Source organism: Nipponia nippon, unplaced genomic scaffold (assembly GCF_047370975.1).
Source record: "Nipponia nippon isolate SJK-2023a ecotype South Korea unplaced genomic scaffold, ASM4737097v1 scaffold_4, whole genome shotgun sequence".
In the NCBI taxonomy this organism is placed as follows: domain Eukaryota; kingdom Metazoa; phylum Chordata; class Aves; order Pelecaniformes; family Threskiornithidae; genus Nipponia; species Nipponia nippon.
In genome coordinates, this window is record NW_028262358.1 from 18,180,995 (window position 1) to 18,200,814 (window position 19,820).

At 42.0% G+C, this 19,820-nt stretch overlaps 1 protein-coding gene across 1 annotated transcript in view; it reads right to left on the reverse strand.

The window, feature by feature from the left end:
- ALK (ALK receptor tyrosine kinase) overlaps positions 1 to 19,535 on the reverse strand; it is a 233,931-nt gene extending 214,396 nt beyond the window's left edge. Inside the window, exons 1-3 of the mRNA XM_087774317.1 lie at positions 19,508 to 19,535; positions 19,050 to 19,169; positions 7,134 to 7,298 (exon numbers count right to left, since the gene is read on the reverse strand). Of these exons, the coding sequence (XP_087630443.1) occupies positions 7,134 to 7,298; positions 19,050 to 19,169; positions 19,508 to 19,535 (313 nt within the window). The remainder of the gene's footprint in view (positions 1 to 7,133; positions 7,299 to 19,049; positions 19,170 to 19,507) is intronic.
- Between the last annotated feature and the right edge of the window lie 285 nt (positions 19,536 to 19,820).

Below are 19,820 nucleotides of genomic sequence, written 5' to 3' on the forward strand. Positions count from 1 at the left end.
TCATAAAAAGGCTGCGTTTTTTTTTTCTTCACAGCCGAACAGATTCTGGAAGCAAGTTTGGTTTGCGTTTCATATATTAATGTTGCATAAATTCCTATGGGGCTGTGTTGTAACACTTGATATGTATATGTTGCCAAGTTGAGTATCAAAATTTAAATCTCAACTAGAACAGCTAGAAATATTCACTGTAAATAATATTTTTTATTTTAAAACCCTCTCTGTTTACAAAGAACTTGATAGTCCTCCCCACAAATCCATAAATCTCTCATTTGCAATAAGATGGATGAATAATTTTCAGTCCATGTGTTGCTTCCAGATCTCACTTAATTCTTCTACTATTTCACTTGTGGTGTGTAGCTGATCCTTCAACTCACACACAACAATTATTTCCACTGACTCAATGGCTAAATCTTAAAGAGGAAAATAACTAATAGAAAACTGAATCCCACTTTGACTAAACAAAAGTATGAAAGTCTACAAATCTTCATAGGACACCTGTAGTTTATCTGAATGCTTATACATAATAAAACTAGGGTGGGACCATACCACAGCAATATCTTTTTAAGGACTATTCAACCATCTGGATTGAATCTTTGCAGACTAGGATGACCCACATTCTTCTCCAGCATTAAAAAGAGGGGTGCAATAAACATTCAGGTCTGCAAGTTTTTTGTCAAAATTTGTGATGGGTTCAAAGACATTTTTCTTCCAAACTAGAAATTCTCCTGAGAAGACCCAAAAGACAAATGGTTTTTTTTCAGACCCATCCTGTCAAAACCTCAAACTCCATGTATTGATTTACTAAAGAAAAGAAGAAATACTCCGATATCTTGTTTAAAAGACACATAAGATAGATCAATTCTATGAGATCAAGGCATACTCTCAAACTAGTCTTAAGGATTAATGTAAAGGGAAGACTTTTGTCTCTCAGCATGCACCCAGCTACTCCCTTTACTCTTTATTCTTTCCCCTGGTAAATAGCTATCTTTTTCAGAGAGATTTTTTTTCCCCCAATTTTTAGTGGAATTGTAAGTCTTTTTTCTGCTTGAGCCCTGCATGAAAAATAACTTCTCAACTACATACTTCTTGCAAGCCCACATTGATTTATACTCTACTGTTTTGTTAATAAAGTGATAATCTGAAACAAAATATTATTTATTATCTTTTATTATCTGCCTCATTCTTCTTTGTCTGAGGAATCATAAATTAAAGTCAACAGCCATTTCATAATCCTGCAGTTCATTATCTCCCATTTGCTAATATGCTCAGTGCCTTAGCCTTGCTCCATTTCTTTAGTAATAATTACAAAAATCAAAACCACATTAACACAATGTGCGGATACTTCTTGTTTCAGAACTTACGTAAGAGCTTTTCAACTCATCAGTGGCTGATTAGGACACTGTCCTCATTCATCTCCCTCTTCCCCTGCCATCCTTCATGAAAGTTTAATCTACATTTTCCATTAAGGAGTTGTCTCAATTGGTGTTCACATTTGCCGGGTGGCTTATTACTTTTTTGATTCTTATTTGAAATGGTGGTCATACCTTCCCAACTTATCTCTTCATCTGAAATTTTTATCAAGCAGCTGCAAATTTTCATGGTCCTGAAATCTTCAGATAAAGTAAGTGAATTTCTGCTTCTGTTATCTAGAATCACAAGATTTAAAAGAGGAGCAGGCAACCCCCTTGCATCACCACAGTCAGGAGTGGTCAAGCCTCTAATCCTTCAAGTTTAAAACTGCATTTACGGTTGGAAACAGATCACTGACATTTGATCAAGCACAGATCTGGATCCAGTTTTTGTGTACTTGTTTTGGGTCCAGCTGCTGCTGGTCCTTCCTCCTTAAGTACACAAGATTAACTTTGTACTAGTGGTTTCTCTTTTCCTCTTCCTTGTAAAATTTGACTCGGAAGGAAGCCATGACTGTGTCTCAGACCAGGGACCACAATTATTGCCCGCCACAAGTCCATGGACAACACAGCAACGCATTGTTGCTGACAGGAAGCTGAGCCCCTGCCTCTCTGGAGGAAGGAAAATACAAGCACTGCGACGAGGTAGCAGGAGAGAAGAATTCTGGAAAGGCGTACGTTCTGATGGATGTTAAACCACCTGCTACTCAGAGCTGTATCCTAGAGGCCCCCATAGTACAGAAAATGCTGGGTTTGAATCCACGTTTGAGAGGCACAGGATTTATGGCTGGTTTGACCCATCTCAAGTTTATCAGAGAGGCAAATGACTCTTTCACTTGAGCATGACAAACACATATGTCGACACAGCTGCAAAATGAGACTTCCTTGGTCTACAAACTCTGTCATTCTAACTACAAACTGGGTTGTCTAACCTGCCTCCTTAGAAAATACTGCCACAGTCGCAAGATCTCCAATTCCTCATATTTCATTACGATAGACTGCAGTACATTTGCTGGTATAATATATTATGAAGGATCATAAATAATTAAGAATTAATCACACTTGTCAAAATAAATAAATGCAGTCAGTGATGCAGAAAGCTTGAATTTTTTATAGCATCTTTTTGCTTATTCATGAATTAAAAGAAAAAAAGTCTAGTAATTCACAATGGATTGCCTACTCATTACAGCACATACAGGCCTGATTCAGATCCCAACAGTGGAGGTTGTCCTGTCAATCTTTAGCACATCAGTGGAATTTTAACCTTAACTCTCTGATCCTGCAGAACGTTACATAAGTTTGGAAATATTAGTAGCTCCAGCAGATCTTCATGTACCTTGCGGGGCCTAGCTGGCAGATACACCAGTGATTCTATCACCCACTGGCCCACTTAAAAGATGGTGGGAATGGAGGAGAGTGAAGTGTTTTAGCACAAAATTTCAAAAATAACCCCACAGAATACCTTGATAGCCTGCCTTCTGTAGATTTCTGTAGACAGCCCTGCAATTCTTCCTACCAAATACCCAATGTTTTTGCATGCTTCAATACCATTCACAAGGCTTTAACAGAATAGCAAATAATACTAAATGTTTAAATAGCACCTTTTCTCTGACTCTCCAAATAGGTCTGAAACCCTTCGTGCATTTCTCTCCTTTTTCAAAGGGAAGGAAAAACTGGGCTGGGAGGTGAGGGAGGGACACACCACCACACCAACCCTACCAGCACAGACCAAAGATCCATTAACTTCAGACATCTGGCTCTGAAAACAGATGGGGTAGATACATAGGAAAGAATATATGAACAGGGAGAGCAAACAGTTGTACTTCCCCACCCCTGGCCTTCAGGGATCTCTTGCGCAAGGACTTTCTGAGCCAGAAGAGGTAGTCTTGAGAATTTAGTAGCTTTTAGTATTTTTCTTCCCTTCACATATCCTGTCAATTTGCACGCCCATAGAAGGTTTTAGCACCAACAATACCCTGTCGAGAAAGGTTCCACAGTTTTACTGTTTGTTACATACTGAAGGATCTCTTTTTCTTTTGAACCTGACACTTACTAATTTCATCTGATGCTGTCAAATCCTGTACTAGGAGAAATAACGAATATTCCTTCTGTACTCACCCTTTCTGTGCTTTATTAAAGTCTTGGGAGTTTATAAACCTTTATAAATCTTTTACAAAGATTGTAGAAAATCCTGTGACTTTTATAAAACTCTGCCATGTATTCCTTTAGATGTCTCTTCCAGAGAAGGTAGCCCTAGTTAATTTAAGTATTCCTAAAAGATAGCCATTACATACTTTAGATCATCCTTGTTTCCATTCTTTTAATATCTTTCCCAGCTGTACTAAATAATTTTTGATGCATGGGAACCAGAAAGGAACGCTGTATTCTAGATAGAGCTGCCCCACACATTTACACATGTTGTACATGCATATTGTTTTCTATTTTCTATTCCCTTCCCAGGAAGTCCCAAGATCACATTTACTTTGTGACTGCTAGTGAGTTTGTTTTCACAGCTCTATCCTTACCCCAAAATCAACTTAAGTGATGAGAACCAGCTCAGAATCTGTCCTTATACATGCCAAGGTCCAATTGTTTCTCCCACCACCTCCATTCAAATAAACTACTCTGAATTTCACCTGCAACTATTATCCAGTTAAGCATCCTTTCTCAATTCCTTGCAAACCAGACCTCCAATCTTTTACCCTGAATAATTTGATATCAAACATTGCCACCTCCCCATCTATCCCTATTCAGAAGATCAATGATTTGTGTGACACCCCATGTTGAACATGTCAAGTGAGCAGAGCACTCGAATGTGACTGCAACCAAGTGGTGAGACACCTGAAAATAGTTCTCCGTCTAGGTAGCTCGATCCATGCTGATTTGTTCTGATTCCTAGAGACTGAGCTGTATCATGTTGCCGGGACAGGGGCAAAAAATACAGAAGTTCTTCCAATGTCTCTCTTTGGGAGATCTACCAGTTATTTCCTAATGAACCTTTTACAGAAATTTATACGAAGCACAATGAATCATACCCAAGGCATTTGTCTCAATCAATGTCTTGACATGACTTGATAGCCAAGTGACAAGGATGAGCTAAACCATCCCAAAATCTAGTTATGCTATCTGTTTATCTCTGTGCATTACTGTCTGCAAAGGAGATGAAATGAGATTGAGATAATTGGAAGTACAATTTGCAGGAAACAGTGGGGGTTGGAATTACTGTGCTTAATTATTTCAGATTGAAACAGACCACACAACTATCTGTGCCAAGCAGCTGTAATTAAAGTGATTTAAAATAGAGAATGCTAGCTCCAAGTGTTGATTTTCAAATGAGTCTTTATACGCACAAGAGTTAGTCATCTACGAGTTGCAGACCTACAGCTCTACCGAGGGGCTCAAGAGAAAACTACCAGTGACTATGTCCAACAAGCCTGATAATAAAACAAACAAACAAACAAGCAAGCAAAGAAAACACCCCAAACAACCCAACCTGCCACCCCACAAATCTAAATCCGTTCAATCAATGTGACACTGGGTATTTGCCCCTTAGAATGGGAGAAAACAGCAGAACACAAGCTTCAGCCTAAATTGCCTATATTCCAGACGAAGAAAAAAAAAACACCTCCAAACTTTGGACTTTGAAATGGAATTTTATCCCAATAGGCAATTGGAAATCATCAACCAATACCACCCTTGGTTTTGGGCTACAGGGCCAGCCAACAGTCTCCTCTCTTCTGCTTTGACAGACATATAAAACTGACTGAATACAGACAAAGGTGTAACTTTACTGAAAAGAATCCAAAAGAAATATACATTGATAATATGGAGCACCACAGCGACCCGGCCAGGCCCTTCACCTGGAACAATACATTTATTTCCTCATGGGTCTTCCCCATTTTTTTCCCCCACTCCAGGAAAGACACAGCTAGTCTTTTCAATTAAAAACAAGCAGGTTTTAATTCCTAAATTTCAGCAGCAGCCAGCTTACATGAGAATTTAAGAAAAAGGAGAACAACAGCAGACATTCTGATCTACCTCAAACTTTTGCTTAACTGTACCTCTGTAGCAAGAAATTTAGTATGCGCATGTATGTTCTCTGATGTGAAACTTGGAAGATATTTGCATGTGTCACAAATGTGGTCCATCTGCTTTACATGTGACACAGATCCCACCAAAATGACTCGGTTTGCTGATGAATCAGTGCTCAAGCAATGAGCCTTAAAAGTTAATTTATAATGGCTATCTGGGGAAAGTACTATACTATTGATACGGAAGAGAAAACAGAATTAAAGAATATGAACGAAAGTGACACTGAAACTTTTCCTCAGTATTTGCCTGAACATAAGAACTGTTACAAGCAGTCACACTGCAGGTCCACAAAGTCAAATGCTATCTCTGATGCTGGCTACTAAGAAAAGGATCCTTTCAATTGCACCTTTCTGTATAAGGGGCTTCTTAAGTCAGGGACTGTAAACAGACTATTGAATTAAATAACCAGTGATGAATGTATTCACAGCAAGAATTCATCTGATCTTTCTTTAAACTCATGCATACTTCCGGCTTCCATAACATTAATTCATGCATCTTATTACCACAGTTTATTCAGGTATTACATGAAAAATATCTCCTCCTGCTTGTTCTATCACTGGCACCCACTAACTTCACGGCTGCTTCCCATTACTCTTCAATCCGCGTTTTTATAGACCTCCAAGTCCCGCCATCACAGACAGAATAAAGAATCTTTCTCTGTTTAGTTTTTCCTAGTACGGAAACTGTTCCATATCCCTGATAATCTTTGTTGTCCTTCCTTACACCTCTTCGTTCTATACTCTCCTTGCCTAGATAAAGCTTGTAGCCCTAACTCCCCCGTTTCCATTTTGTAGCTCCATTCTCATCAACACCACCCAACCCTTACAGGGAGAGGTTTCAAGCAGGTGTCACTAACAGCAGGAAGGATGTTAAGAATTTTTCTGCTTTACCACAATTAGAAGAGCACAAATACACCTAAAAATCTTTTTAGCACTTATAATATTAATGAAATATGCTGCTGTTCCAGATACGATCATGAGCAGGCAAAATAATTCCAACAAACCAAATTTTCTTCCAAGGGAGGACAAAAGTCTGTTGCACTCCACTCTTTTCATGCTTCCTAGCTCTCTTTAGAGACAGGAACTTTCTTCTGATATTAAGGGCAAACCCCATGTTTTCTTTTCTCGCCAAACAGAAAACCTAAGCCCTGGACACAAAGATGTTGCCTAAAATGGCCTGCAAATAAGCAAGCAGTAAACAGCACCTAGAGCAGAGGTAAAAACAGGCTCTATTTTATTCATCTCTTCCAACCACTGAATGACCTTAAACATAGGCACCATAGTACTGTTCTCATCCAAATACCATCCATGGCATGGGTCAGCCTGATTCAGATTTTACACAATACTATATTGGATATTTTGCTTCCCATACATATGATTCAGATTGCCTTTAGACAAAAACAGATCATTCATGTGCAGAATGCCTCCCTTTGTTTGTGGCACTGTTTGCATTAATTGTCTACTGCAGCAAAAGGATTATAGCTGTCTTAAGTATTGTAAGAGAACATGTTTGTTTGGGTGGGGTTTCAGGGTTTTTTGGCAGGTTTTTTTTTTTTGAGGGGGCGGAGGGAGCATTTTGTTTTGAAAACTAACCACTACATTGAAGGCATTACATAGTTGAAGTCCATCTTACCTTTAGGTGTATTCTCAGAGTGATCTCTCTCTGGCCCATCCGGGATGTTTAGCTGTGAAATCTCCTCTGCACTCACTCTGAACCAGGCGTTGTTGGGGGTTTCCTGATCTTTTGAGGAAAGGGAATATTCCAGGTCACAAGGAGATTCAAAATTGCAGTCAAATACTGGAAAAAAAACCCAGACATAGAACATACCAGGTTAATTAATGCCAGCTTCCTCTGTGCTGTAAGGTGTGTATACACACTCATTTTATACTTTAGTAAGTTAGGGCTTGCTTTTTGCCATAATGAGGTAGAAAGATATGGAGGAAGTCCATAAACAGACAGGCAAAAATGTGTCCGAAATGGACCGCGCAGAGAGGTTCATTATGGAGGTAGCAGCAAATCAAGAGGAAGGCCCAACAGCCAATAATTCCCTTTCAGGACAGATAAAAGGGCAGCACCAGCTAAAGCAGAGAAAGGCATCATCTAGACTGCAAGGGAAATGGCTTAGTCAATTGATAGAACAGGACAGAAAGCCAATCTCTTCTGGGATGCTGGTTCAGATTCAGCCAGGATCATTATCGTGCAAAGACTACTAATATGCTTCATAGTCATGTTGCATCTCAGCGAGCACAGGACTCTGCAAAGCAAGTCAGATGTCCCGGGCATATGGGATACGCTTGTAGCCATAGGGACTGTACCCTGCGAAGCAACCTTCTGACCCCCTGGGTTTGAAACGCTTCACTGAGGCAGCAGAAGCAGCAGAAGCTTGATCTGCTGCCACAAAACTTTAGCCTCCAGGCAGTACAGCCAGCATCTGCCTCCAACACAGACGTTTCTTTTTGAGATGTTTCTCTTTCAGAAACCAATTACTGTGCTGATGCAACTATGATTCACATCCCAGTGTCCAATTTGCTATCACACCATAATTCAAGTTGCTTCACGCAACATGCAGTGATAACCTGCACGGATTTTACTTGTAATCGTCAAGATGGCTAAATTTTCTGGAATGCCCTATACACATTTTGTCATCACAGTCAGCACTCAACACAATATTCAGCAACAGAAAGAAACTATTTCTGAACTAACTCAACGTTTCTGAAAAGGCTAGATAGCTCCATTTGAAAAAGCCCAACAAAAAAATACAGCTCTTCTCTGGAGTTTCCTACACTGCCTACTGTCCTGCCATAGCTATGCAAGTGGAACAAATAATCTGAATTGACATTAGTCAAATTAACTAATTTTTTTTAAACTTCAATTACATTCTCTATTAAACATCTAATTTCTTCTTAGCGTGCACAGATTTATGTAGTTCAGCCTATTCTCCTGGTGATATAACATTTTCTAATCTGAAGGTTAATACTGTTGCCCTCTCACTATACTTTTCCCAGCTAATTTGCCTTTTTAACAGTAAACTGGAAGGAGCAGAGTATTTTTCCAGCTTATATTTGATTTTCTTAATCAGGTGTTTTATCATTCACTCAGCATTTTGAATGCTTCACAACATCATCGAAACCATATCATGTATGGAATCCATATACACCACAAGCAGCAGTAACAAGTATTGTACATATTTCCTTAAATTTGAATGCACAAATTCGCTACCCTCTTCAGGCCTCTATGTTACCAATATAAATTTCATGATACACGAAACACACTTCGATTTAGGCAGCAGGGAACAGTGGATATATCCATGCTATACAGTTTACTAGTGCAGTATCATACCCAAACCTCAGACCACTTATTTCTAGTCCCTTAGATGTCCTTTAAAAAAACCAAACCCAACATTTTTTTAACCCTATAAAGTGCTAAGAGTCTATCGCACTTTGTATCAAAGCCCGAATGGACAAAAGAGCAACCAAACACTCAGCTACACGCTACAGAGGATACATCACCATTACTGTACAGTTTAGTTACAGGGAACACCTTGAGTAGTATGTGCTTTAAGGCACGGTCAAAAAAAAAAAAAAAAAGGGAGGCGGGGGGAGAAAGACAGCTCATGCAAGGACTTTTTTGATGGAACCCACAGGACGATCGAAGGGAAAGCCCAGGCCAAGGACAACACGTGTCAAGAGCAGTCATTGCAAATCAAGTATTTCATTCTTCCTGGGCTTTTCTCCCCCACCAGTCTCTCATATTTTTGTGAGCTTTCCAGCAGTCTCTGCTGGCTTGCTTCCACTCCTCTCCCATCCAGCTGCTGGGAACAGAAGCCTTTGTGCTCTCTTACCCTCTTGCCCCCAGAGCAGAGAAGCCCTTCATGGATATCCACAAGGCGCTCTCGTTCTCCTCCTCCAGTCCTTGCCCCCTGACACTCTGATTACAGTGCCTACAAGCACTCGATAGCCAGCTCGGCTCCCCCATTCAGTCTCACTTTCCAGAACCTCCTCTTCAAAAGAGAGCTATCAATCGGTTGTGGAGCCCTTAACACAGCAGGCCTCTGACCTACAACTGGGACAACTTAATTGGGGTGTGTGATTAAATACCAGTCGTCACATGTAGTGTTATGACCCCTGCAGACAACTAAAGCCTCTGCCTGAAGGGGGGGAAGTAAAGGAAAAAAGGCAAGTAGCAATATCATTTCCTTGCCTTGCAATGAATAGCCTACAGAGAAGTGGACATGCCTGTTGTGGTCAAGCTGAATGGCCTTTACAACAGGTTATTCCTTGAAAGAGGAGGAGACTACTTGGCTGATACATCTGAGAGCGTCTGCGATTTAATGAAAACATACCTGCATCTGTTACAGAACTTGATAATCCCCCCCACATCACTAGAATGTCTGCATTCTTCATAGGCGCTTATTTAAATTAATCTCGTGTCAGACACAAATTTCAGCGCTATTATCCTATTCAGTACAAAGAAATGATGACAAAGAAATGCTATCTGATGCAACACAACAAAGTCTATGCAAACAGCATCCAGTCTTCCAAGCCTAAGGTTAACTTTCTACCCTCAAGCTTTCCTTCTTTCGCAACGTCCTTCACTACTGAAAAAGTAATACACTTTATAAAACAACCATTATATATAATACATACATTTTTTTTCCACTGATAAGCTGCTCTTGGTGTGGTAGCTGCTACAAGACCATATAAACCACATTTGCAAATACAGAACCTTCACTATATTTGAATTGCTGCCACAAACCACCTGCCACTTTTTATGCCTCTGCATAAAAAAAGGTCTTTCTCCTTCCTTTTTTACTTTTGTCTTAACATGTTTAAATGCGAGATCAAGTTTATTTTTTTCTTGCCCAGTCAAGCACATAAAGAAATAGCCATGTACCTTTGGAAGCTGAATAAAAGCTACTCTGCCCTTTTCTGAAAAAGAAAAAACACTGCAGGAAAGGTAATTAAATCTAACACAACTTTTAGTGATTATTTTTTAAACCTACTACCAATATAAATTGACTAGATACAGAGCTTTAGGGCTTGAATAGCATGCCTAGTCAGTAAAGTGGGGTTTTTCGTGATTTTTGGCATTTTTTTTTAAAGAGATGTCACAAAGACTTATATCCTATATATGCATTTATGCCACAGCTATATTGACATTATAGATCCTAAAGGCTCTACAGGAATTTAAGTTCCAGCAAATTGCAAAGTCCCTTTTTAAATATATTGCAGAAAAACCCAACCCCTTGTCCAACAATCTTTTACATCTGCAACGACTGGACACTAGAGAGACACAACAGCTTAGCTCTTAGAAGTCTATTTCATCATCGTTACACCTTTAAAGAGGAAACAAAAGTGATGCTTATAATCAAATTAAGGTAAACACCCGTTTAAGAAAGGCTGTAGATATCAATCATTTCAGTTTCTGGTATGTAAGAAGATACAGGATACCAACCATAGACTGAAAAGCAAATTAAGCTACTATCTGATTGAAAAGACAGTGGAATCTGCGTGCGTGTCTGATGATGTTGTCTTGTGAGTGCTTCAATTTATTTATTTTTAATCAACGTACCTAACAGCAATAATTTGTGCACAAACAACTAAAATATCTGGCGACTACATCTGTTTCAATTAAACTGATTAGAGTTTTCTAATAAACAAATGACTTAAAATAGTAGTATACATAATACGCCAAACCACAGTAATCTGCAGGAAATACCCTTTTACATTGCTGCAGGTCAGATTATGGAGCATTCACTCTTTGGATCATCTTAGGTCATTTGTGTAACCACACATCACAGAAACATGCCTTATTTGGAACAAAAATAATCTAATTTAAAGAGAGATATAAAAAGCCTGTTCTTGTTAAGAAACTACTCTGATTATCCCTTCTTCAGCTGCCCAACAACAGACTGGGTTTATTTGTTTTAAACCACATCTCCTTTCACCACAAAAGTCTTACCAGCAGGTAATTTCCTCTTAGACTGCTCCTTTCTAGTTCTCCAGGTGTTTGACTTAAAAAGGTCCTTCTCACTCCTGGTCTGCTGACTCTTACAAATCACTCCTCCTCCATCACTCTCAGCTGGTCACCCCTTTGAAAAGGTGTGGTTGCTTTCTCACCTCACTACAATAGACAAGGGAGCAGGTAGAGGTTCTCTATTCTCAGAAGGACCAGCTTCGAGATGTATATCCTAACTGGCATCTCATCAGCTTAAACATGACTAATTTGTACTACGTCTACCAACACAAATGCACAATGTAGAGGTCACTTACACCGATCAAAACGGGACCACAACCTCCCTCAAGAACACACCTCCTCCAGCGGCAACAGTTGCAGCAGCAGTGTAGAAACAGATCAAATATTCTTGTGCAGAATGTCTTTTTTTATACAAATATTGACAGATATTCCTTGTGGAGGAGACATAATTTAAATTGTATAGTAGAGATGTGCTCTGCTGAGTGAGCTTTGAGACCTCCATCAATACCCACTAACCTCTATTACACTCATGTTAGAAGGCCTGTAAGCTTTTAATTTATGACAAGGAAATGACAAATTGATTTTCCAGTTATTAATCCTAGGGACAGAGCCAGTTTCTAAAGCCTTCCCCATTCCCTCTGGGTAGAAAAGGGCACAGGGCATTCAACCTAAGGGTTTTGATGGCCTCATCAGGCCCTTCTGAATTGCTATCCACCAACACAGCGGTACACGTGTGGGGTGATAGCAGGAAGCCTGCAGCAATAAGTGTTTCTCCCTGAAAATGGAGCATAAATAGGAGACTCTCTGCTCTCTGGCTGTCAGCTCACCAGCCCGCTGAACACCCAGGAGGACACCAAATACAGGCCAGGCCCTCGGAAGCGAGCATGAGCATTGCCCCACGGCCACAAAGGGGTGAAACTGCAAATGGATCCCTAGTGCCACCTTTCCACTGTGCAACTGGAGGTACAGCAGCAATTTAAAATGAGCAAATCCACTACGGGACGGAAGGGCACAGCAAAAGACAGAAGGAGAAACGGAAAAGGTGTCTGCAGTCATACAAATTAAAGAGGAAAAACAATCACAGCGTTTACCTGCCTTGTTCCTGGCAAGAAAGCAAGCCTGAAGAGACATTTTCACCTACTTCCTTCCATTGCTCCACACTGAGAAAGGGCAAACTGGCACATTTTAAGGGATAGCATGACACATGTATCCCTGCCGCGCGCCCCAGCCCTTACTACCCCTAGCAAATGCCTGCACCGACAGTAACTGCCTGGTCTTTGGGCTGCCGCTCCAGGAGCGGGCAAACGTGAGAGCAGCAGCATGGCGTGACAGGGGAGGCGAGGAACCGGGGAGGCACTCGAGGAGCCCCACGGCATCGCTCCGTACACCACAGCGTTGGGGGCCATCCCGCCGGACGCACCTCAGTCACCTGCAAGCGAAGCTGTGAGGAGAGCAGCTGGGCAGCACGCCAACCCCTCCACCTGTCCTGAGACGCAGCCTGCGTTCATCAAGGACCTCCTTTTGATTTAAAACTACTAGCGCAAGTTCGCTTATTGCTCCGCGTGCCTCCTCCGCACCACAAGGTCTTCACGTATGCTCCCCGATTTTGAGTTTACCGACAGGAATGCCGCTGTTCCCCCACGGCACTGATGCTCGGTCGTGACGAGGCTCTCCCCACACGCCACCCCGGCGGCCATTTTGTGACCCCGCGGGCCGGGCCAGGCACAGAACCCCGGCCAATCCCCCGAGTGGGGGACGGGAATGTGTCCCTTCATCCAAGTGGGGCACGGGGGGGATCAGTGAAGACAGACCCCCAGGGTCTCGCCCCATTGGCCTAAAAGCCCCCTACCCCCTTCAAGGCAGCGCCTTGTCCTTTCTCTGCTGCTGCTGCCCGGGGCCCCTTGCTACCTCCTCGCTCCGTAGAAGCTTCCCAGCCCCTCCACCTCCCGCTCACCGGCAGGGACTGGGGCGGCCGGCCGGCAGGAGGAGGGGAGCCGGAGACGGCGGGCCGGCCCTCGCAGGTGCTCGCCGCCGGGGGCTCGGCAAAGCTCGCTGTGTGCGGGGAAGGGTTCAAGGCGGCCGGTTCCTCCCCGGCGTGGCGGGGGGGGGACGGCAGGGGCGCGCTACCCGCCGGGGTCGGAGCTGGCTGCCCCAGCGCCGCTCATCCCTTCGGCGCCCGCCTTGAGAATGAAATGCTCGAGTTCTCCTCCGGAGGGGCTAGTAAAGGTAGATTGCACTCTGAAGGAAAAAAGTTTTCGAGGGGCAGTACCCCACAGGAGGCATAATTTCACCTGCTCCGGGTGAAGCAGAGGGAATCACCAGCGGGGAAGAGCGCTCGGGCTCTTCTCACGAAGCCCAGGGCTCTCCTCATGCCAGAAGCGTTCAAATTAATCTTCTGGGAGTGAGCCACAGCTGGATGGGCCGCTGCTCAGAGAAAACGGCAATAATGCAACCATTCATTTATTTGTTAAGAGAATCTTTAAAATGACAGCGTATACTTTATATCCGCCCAGCTCCTCAGTGTGCACCAGGGAGTGAGTCACCGAAATCTTTGACAGCTGCTTTGTTCGGTGGAAATCAAGCTACAAAGAAGAGGGCCAGGACTCCTTTATCAATCAATTATAAGCACAGTCTTTCAAGACAGCTACAGAGAGAGGTGCGAGGAGGGGGTGTCGGGAGAACAACCAGCAATAGCTCTCATTTTCATTCCTCCTGCTCTAAGAAGTGACAGCGCGCATCCTCCACACAAGAAATATTTGTCCACCAAGTCTGCCATGCACGCAGCGAAAACAATCCATGAAAGTGCAGTTCTAACGCCAGTTCTGGCCAACAGACTGAAGTACTGACTAACAGCAATTGTTAGAAAACATGCTCCAGTTGGCGCAAAACAGTGGTTGGATGAACTGTCATATTTTGACAATTCATACAAGGGACCTCTTGCATGAAGTTTGAGAGATCTCTAGAGAAAATGAATACTTGAGAGACAGGGAGAAAAGACATTTGTGGTCTTACTGTGTGTTATTTTATTATTGAAAAAATGTTAAGCTGTCATTGGCGTATTATCTGCAGATGAAAGAGGATATAAGGAAAAGAACAGCTTGAAAGAAAGTAAAAATTTCTCCCTAATAACATTTTTTTCTTCTTTCTTGCTTAGCATAGCCTTCAGTTTAGCTAGGCAGATGCTGCTTTTCCTGTGATTTTCCTCCCTCTGGATTTCAGCTCCGTTGCACATGGCAAAAATACCATCTAACTAACTGTTAAACAAGAATTCTTGCCTATGTGTATGGGGTCACAGCATCTGCTATTTTATATAAAGCAGTTCTATTAATCTGGTGCGAATAACTGCTGTTAATTGAAGTCTTGCTCTATTATATTCATAAGACGATTTCCAAAACTATGTTAGAGTACTTCTAAGATTGCAAAAAGGATGTGTTTGAATTAAGGTAGTACATCACTTTTGCAATATCTTTGCCAAGAAAGCATTGATTCATTTTTCCTCTGGGACAAAGTATTATTCTCCTCATTCCTCTCCTGACTTTATCTCACCTTCCAAACAGGAACTCGTTGTAACAATTAGTTCATATCCATACATCTCACTATGCCATGCATCTCACTATGCCATGCTGAGCCAAGTATCGTGATAGCTTTATCATTCTGAAGATGTCAGTATTAGTCTGATTTGTTGTAGATTTATAAAACAAGTAGTCATGGGAACCTAACTGTAACACAATTCGTCTGGCTGGCGCCCATTTTCTCTCCATCTTCCCTTTTGTTTGACGTTCAGACTCATTGAGTTTCGTGTCAGCAGTATCTATCTGGTGTCCAGCTCACATGAATGAAATGGTATTTTGAATGCACTCACATGAGTACTTGAATTCAGTAAGTTGCACACAACCTACCAGAGAAAAAAATTAATAATCTGACAACTCGCTGAGTAACTGCCATGCCGCTGAGCATCAATTACACAGCAAGAATGACCCCAAATTATTCCACAGTAAAATTAGTCCAATAAATTTTTATTTTTTTTTTTAGCAAACCCAATTCAGGAAATCATCACAGACAACATTCAATTAGAAAGTGTAAAAAAAAAACCAACCCAACAACTCTGTCAAATTAGTTTTCTGAAGACATAGAGCTGAGTGAAATTATTAATAAGTTGTTAATAGAGACCATCCTTTGGATTATGCTTTTACTACCTATTAAATCAAAGCTGATTATACACTCTTGAAGCTATGTGCTCCTCCTCTGCTGAACTCACCTTTTGTAGACATTTTTAAGCACACTAGTCATTTGGTAGCCGAATCTGCTATTTCCCCCTGAGTTTTAGTCCCAGTTAACTTTGGAATCCAAACCACCACTATTTCCTAAACTTCAGCGGGGGACAAAAAAAAAAAAAAATCCGCAAACTATATTGCGGAATTCTGACACAGCCTGAGAGAGGTACCTCTGTATTTTGCACAAAGCTGGTTCAGAAGAGCCAAGGAGTTTGGCTGCTACTGGGGGATCTGGCAAAGAGACACACAGACAGCACGGCGGCCTGAGAGGAGTTAAAAAGCAAAAGCCATCTCCTGTTTCCCAAACGGTCCAACATGGCAACCCTTATGCCCGTTATTCTCATGAAACCTGTTCTGCTTTCAAAATGGAATTCAGATAGGCTGAACTGCATTCGATTTCTTTCCAGTCAGTGGCGCTTTCCGCAGTTGCCACCGTACCCGGCCGGGATCGTGCTCCAGGTGCAGTGTTGTTGGCTGGCGTGGGGGATGTAGAGGATGGGGCAGAGAGGGGTGTATTAATTGCATGAAGGCTTCCAGGCCTTAAGGGGCACCTGTGGTCTGGAACCCCTGTTACAGAAGCTTAATGGATTTTATGCGGTGGACAATTGATTTCTTATACAATATCTATACAGAAGAGAAAATGAATATTCAACCAACCAGGACAAGAAATGAAATATGTGGCTGGGTGCTGTTAATCATGTAAGCCTCAGGACAGAGTTCCATCAGTGCTGCAAATGGGAGATTAATATGCTACCGTAAGTCCACATATGCGGAATGCATTAAAAGTTTATTCTAGCTGCATAAAATAGGCTCAGTGTACTTCAAAGAGAACAAAAGAAAACACAAAAATATGGAGATTTAAAGACTCCTCCTGCCCTGCAGGCTGAATTCCCAGATAATTTTGGCATCATGTGTTTTTTTAAGTCTTTATTCTCTGAAAGGCAGGTGGATTTTGCATCTCTGAGATGGTAGATGATTAATCAACGCTTGGATAGAGACAAATCTAGAAACCTGAAGACAAGATAGAAAAAAGTCTTGTGAATGCATCACTCTCAAGTATGCTGTTGTGCCAGTGACTACCTTTTGGGACCGCTGCATATAGTTTCAAAGATATCATCAAGCACCGTTCCTGCCAGAACTACTAGAGGCAGTCCGTCAGAATTTTTAATTCTGACCATAGAAGCAGGGAACTTAGTTTGGCAGAGGAAGAGGGACCCTACATTTCAATTTACTCAGCCTTTCAATCAAAGGGATTTCTTCAATAGTGGAACATGGGAAAAAAGTAATTAAGACAACTAATATTGCCCCACTCCAGCAATGTCAGCTAGTTAATTAGATGGGTCTCATCAGATGATTAGGCAAACAAAGTTTTGATAGAAGTTTCATAGAGCACTCTGTAATCTTAATCATGCTGGGAGCAGTGAGGAAAGCTTCTGACAGAAGAGGAAAACACTCTAGTAGTAAAGGACTGCTGGGTTTTATTTCTGCTAATGATTTATTGTGTGATTTTGGATTAACCACTTAATCAGAAGGCAGGGGTGGTCCTGGGACAAGGTTACATGCTTAGAGCTTGGATGGTCTAACTTTGTCTTCTGCCCTGCTCTGCTGAGGCCCTGTGTGATCTTCACAGAGCTGCTCAGATCCAGAGCCAATGGTCAGCTGCCGAGAGGCACTGTCCATCCCTGGCATGCTCAAAGCAGTTCTGGGCAGAAAGCTAGATCCCTGGGAAGTTTACTAATAAACATTCAGGTGCCTAAAAGCTGCAGGTATGCAGAGGAATGGAGAGAAGTTTTCAGAATTGCCCCCTTAGGCTTGAGCTGTGCTTACAGGCTCTACTCCACGTACCCACATCAGTCCTCCACAGGCGGCGTATCTGAAGTGGCAGGCAGTATGTCCGCATAGTGACGCTATGGGGTGTTCCAGTCTGAAATGTGCGACTTTGAGGGCCACCGCTACCTCTTTAATTTAGAGGAGGTTCTGCCAACTTTTGGAAAACTTAAGGCGCAAAACTAGCAAAAACCAAACGACTCCTGCCCCTCTTCAAGATTCCCCACTAGCTTCAAGGTTCATGTCCTGAATTACACCTCCTGAGGGAGAAAACAGTTTAGGCTTGTCCTGAGTGGAGACTGTATTTTGTGTAACACGTCATCAAGTTCCTGCCTTTTGTTGCAAAACAGATGGTTGGAATGTGGTAGAATTTGGTCTTGTGCAACCAGCTAAAATCATAATAAATAATTTCTGCTTAGATGCAGTACATTTATCTCCATGTGATGCTGTCAGATGGAATCAATGCTTTTAGGTTTTAAGAACAAAGTCTTCCCTTAGAATGGTATTACTGAGAAACAGAAAGAGTTTAGGAAGAAGTAATAAAGGATAAATTAAAAATCATCCTTGCAACTTCTGAGGAAGCCAAGTGAGGGAAAAAAGATTGTACTACTGTCCCTTCCAAAATGAAATTGGTGTGTCCCCATCGTTCAAGCAGATACAACAGCTAGGAGCAGATATTGTATGCCAGTGGAAAGAATATATATTGCACACATAAAAGGCTGCAACATAAATTTGAAGAAATATGGGACTCCTTCATATAGGTAGGTCAAACTTTTCCCTCAAGCAGATAATTACAGGCTTGGGGTGAGTAAATCTTATTAGCCTCTCAGCACCTTATCTCCCCTCATAGAGACTCGTAGTAGATATATAGTAGATATATTCTACCTCAGTCACTTTCTGGATTGCATATTAGATATCACCTTATGCAGTCTGGTCCTAACTACGACCATAGTATTTCACCATGGAATGGCTATGGTTTGTCAGTAAACAGGTCATACCAGAGAACAGATGAGAACAGATTCCCAGATTTTGGAAGGGATGGGAGTTACGAAAGGAGATGGCAAGAAAAAATAAGTTTGATACACAGCTCTTCTCTTTATAATATCACTGGATTCCAACACAGCACCCTAATATTACAATCTGGGACCTTGTTTTTGAGGGAACAGGGCAGGCCAGGTCAACCAAGGTCACCAGGCACCTCCATGGAGATGGTGATGGGCCATCAGGTTGGGACATCAGCCTTGACCCCAGGCCAGGCTGAAATGGGGCTCCTGGGCCCATGGGCAGGGTGGAGAAAGGCCCCAGGGGGGGCTGGTAAGGAGCAGTAAGGCTTATTAGTGCCCTCAGGGGCTGACAGTATGGATATTTTATCATGAATCATTTGACTTGTGTTGTTTTGCTCCAGTATTATACCAATATCCTTAGGCAGTTAGTTACGGCCTCTTGAGGATAACATATAAATGCTACTCACCGTGTCGTCCTCTATGGGAGAAGAAAGGGGATGTGTCTCTCATGACCCAGGTCAAGTTCCAAGCAGAGTAACCAGGAGGAAGAGGAGGGCTGCTTGCTGGGCGATCGGAAGTGCTCAAACCTTTCATGAAAAAAAAAGAAAAATAAACATTATGTAGGATGTAGCTGTTTGTATACTACACATCATGCACAAAGATCTTAAACAGCTTTATAGACCGTATGCAATAAGCCCCGACATTCAACTACTTCTTGGTCGGTTCTTCCTTCCTGATACGTGTGCGCACATGTAGACAGGAGATAAATTGCTTTACATAGCAAAATTATCATCACCTAGAAAAACTGTCAACTTTAATTTCACACTGATTCTAAGTTCTCTTTGACCTTTCAGTCCCTCAATTCGTTGTTTTAAAGTTTTATTAGCACGTGGAGATCCCATACATGGAACAGGCAAACGCGTACCCAGCTCCTGTTCAACAACCCAATGCATCTCAAAGACGCTTTTGGGGATGAGAGTGCTGCAGCGATCCAGAACAGGTGAGCATCTGTACAAACCCACACTAACTCTGCAAGACCACAATGATATTAGAGGCGCAAAGAGAAACGGTATCTGAAATAACATGCAAGGTCAATGAGCAAAGCAGAACTCTACAAGCTTTGAAAGCACAGATTTTCCCTGTGAATGTTTAACTTGGATTTTCTGAAGGTGACAGGATCTTGAGTATTCTCATCTCATTTTTTGAGGTCCTCAGGGGAAAGGTAGGATTTAACTTTG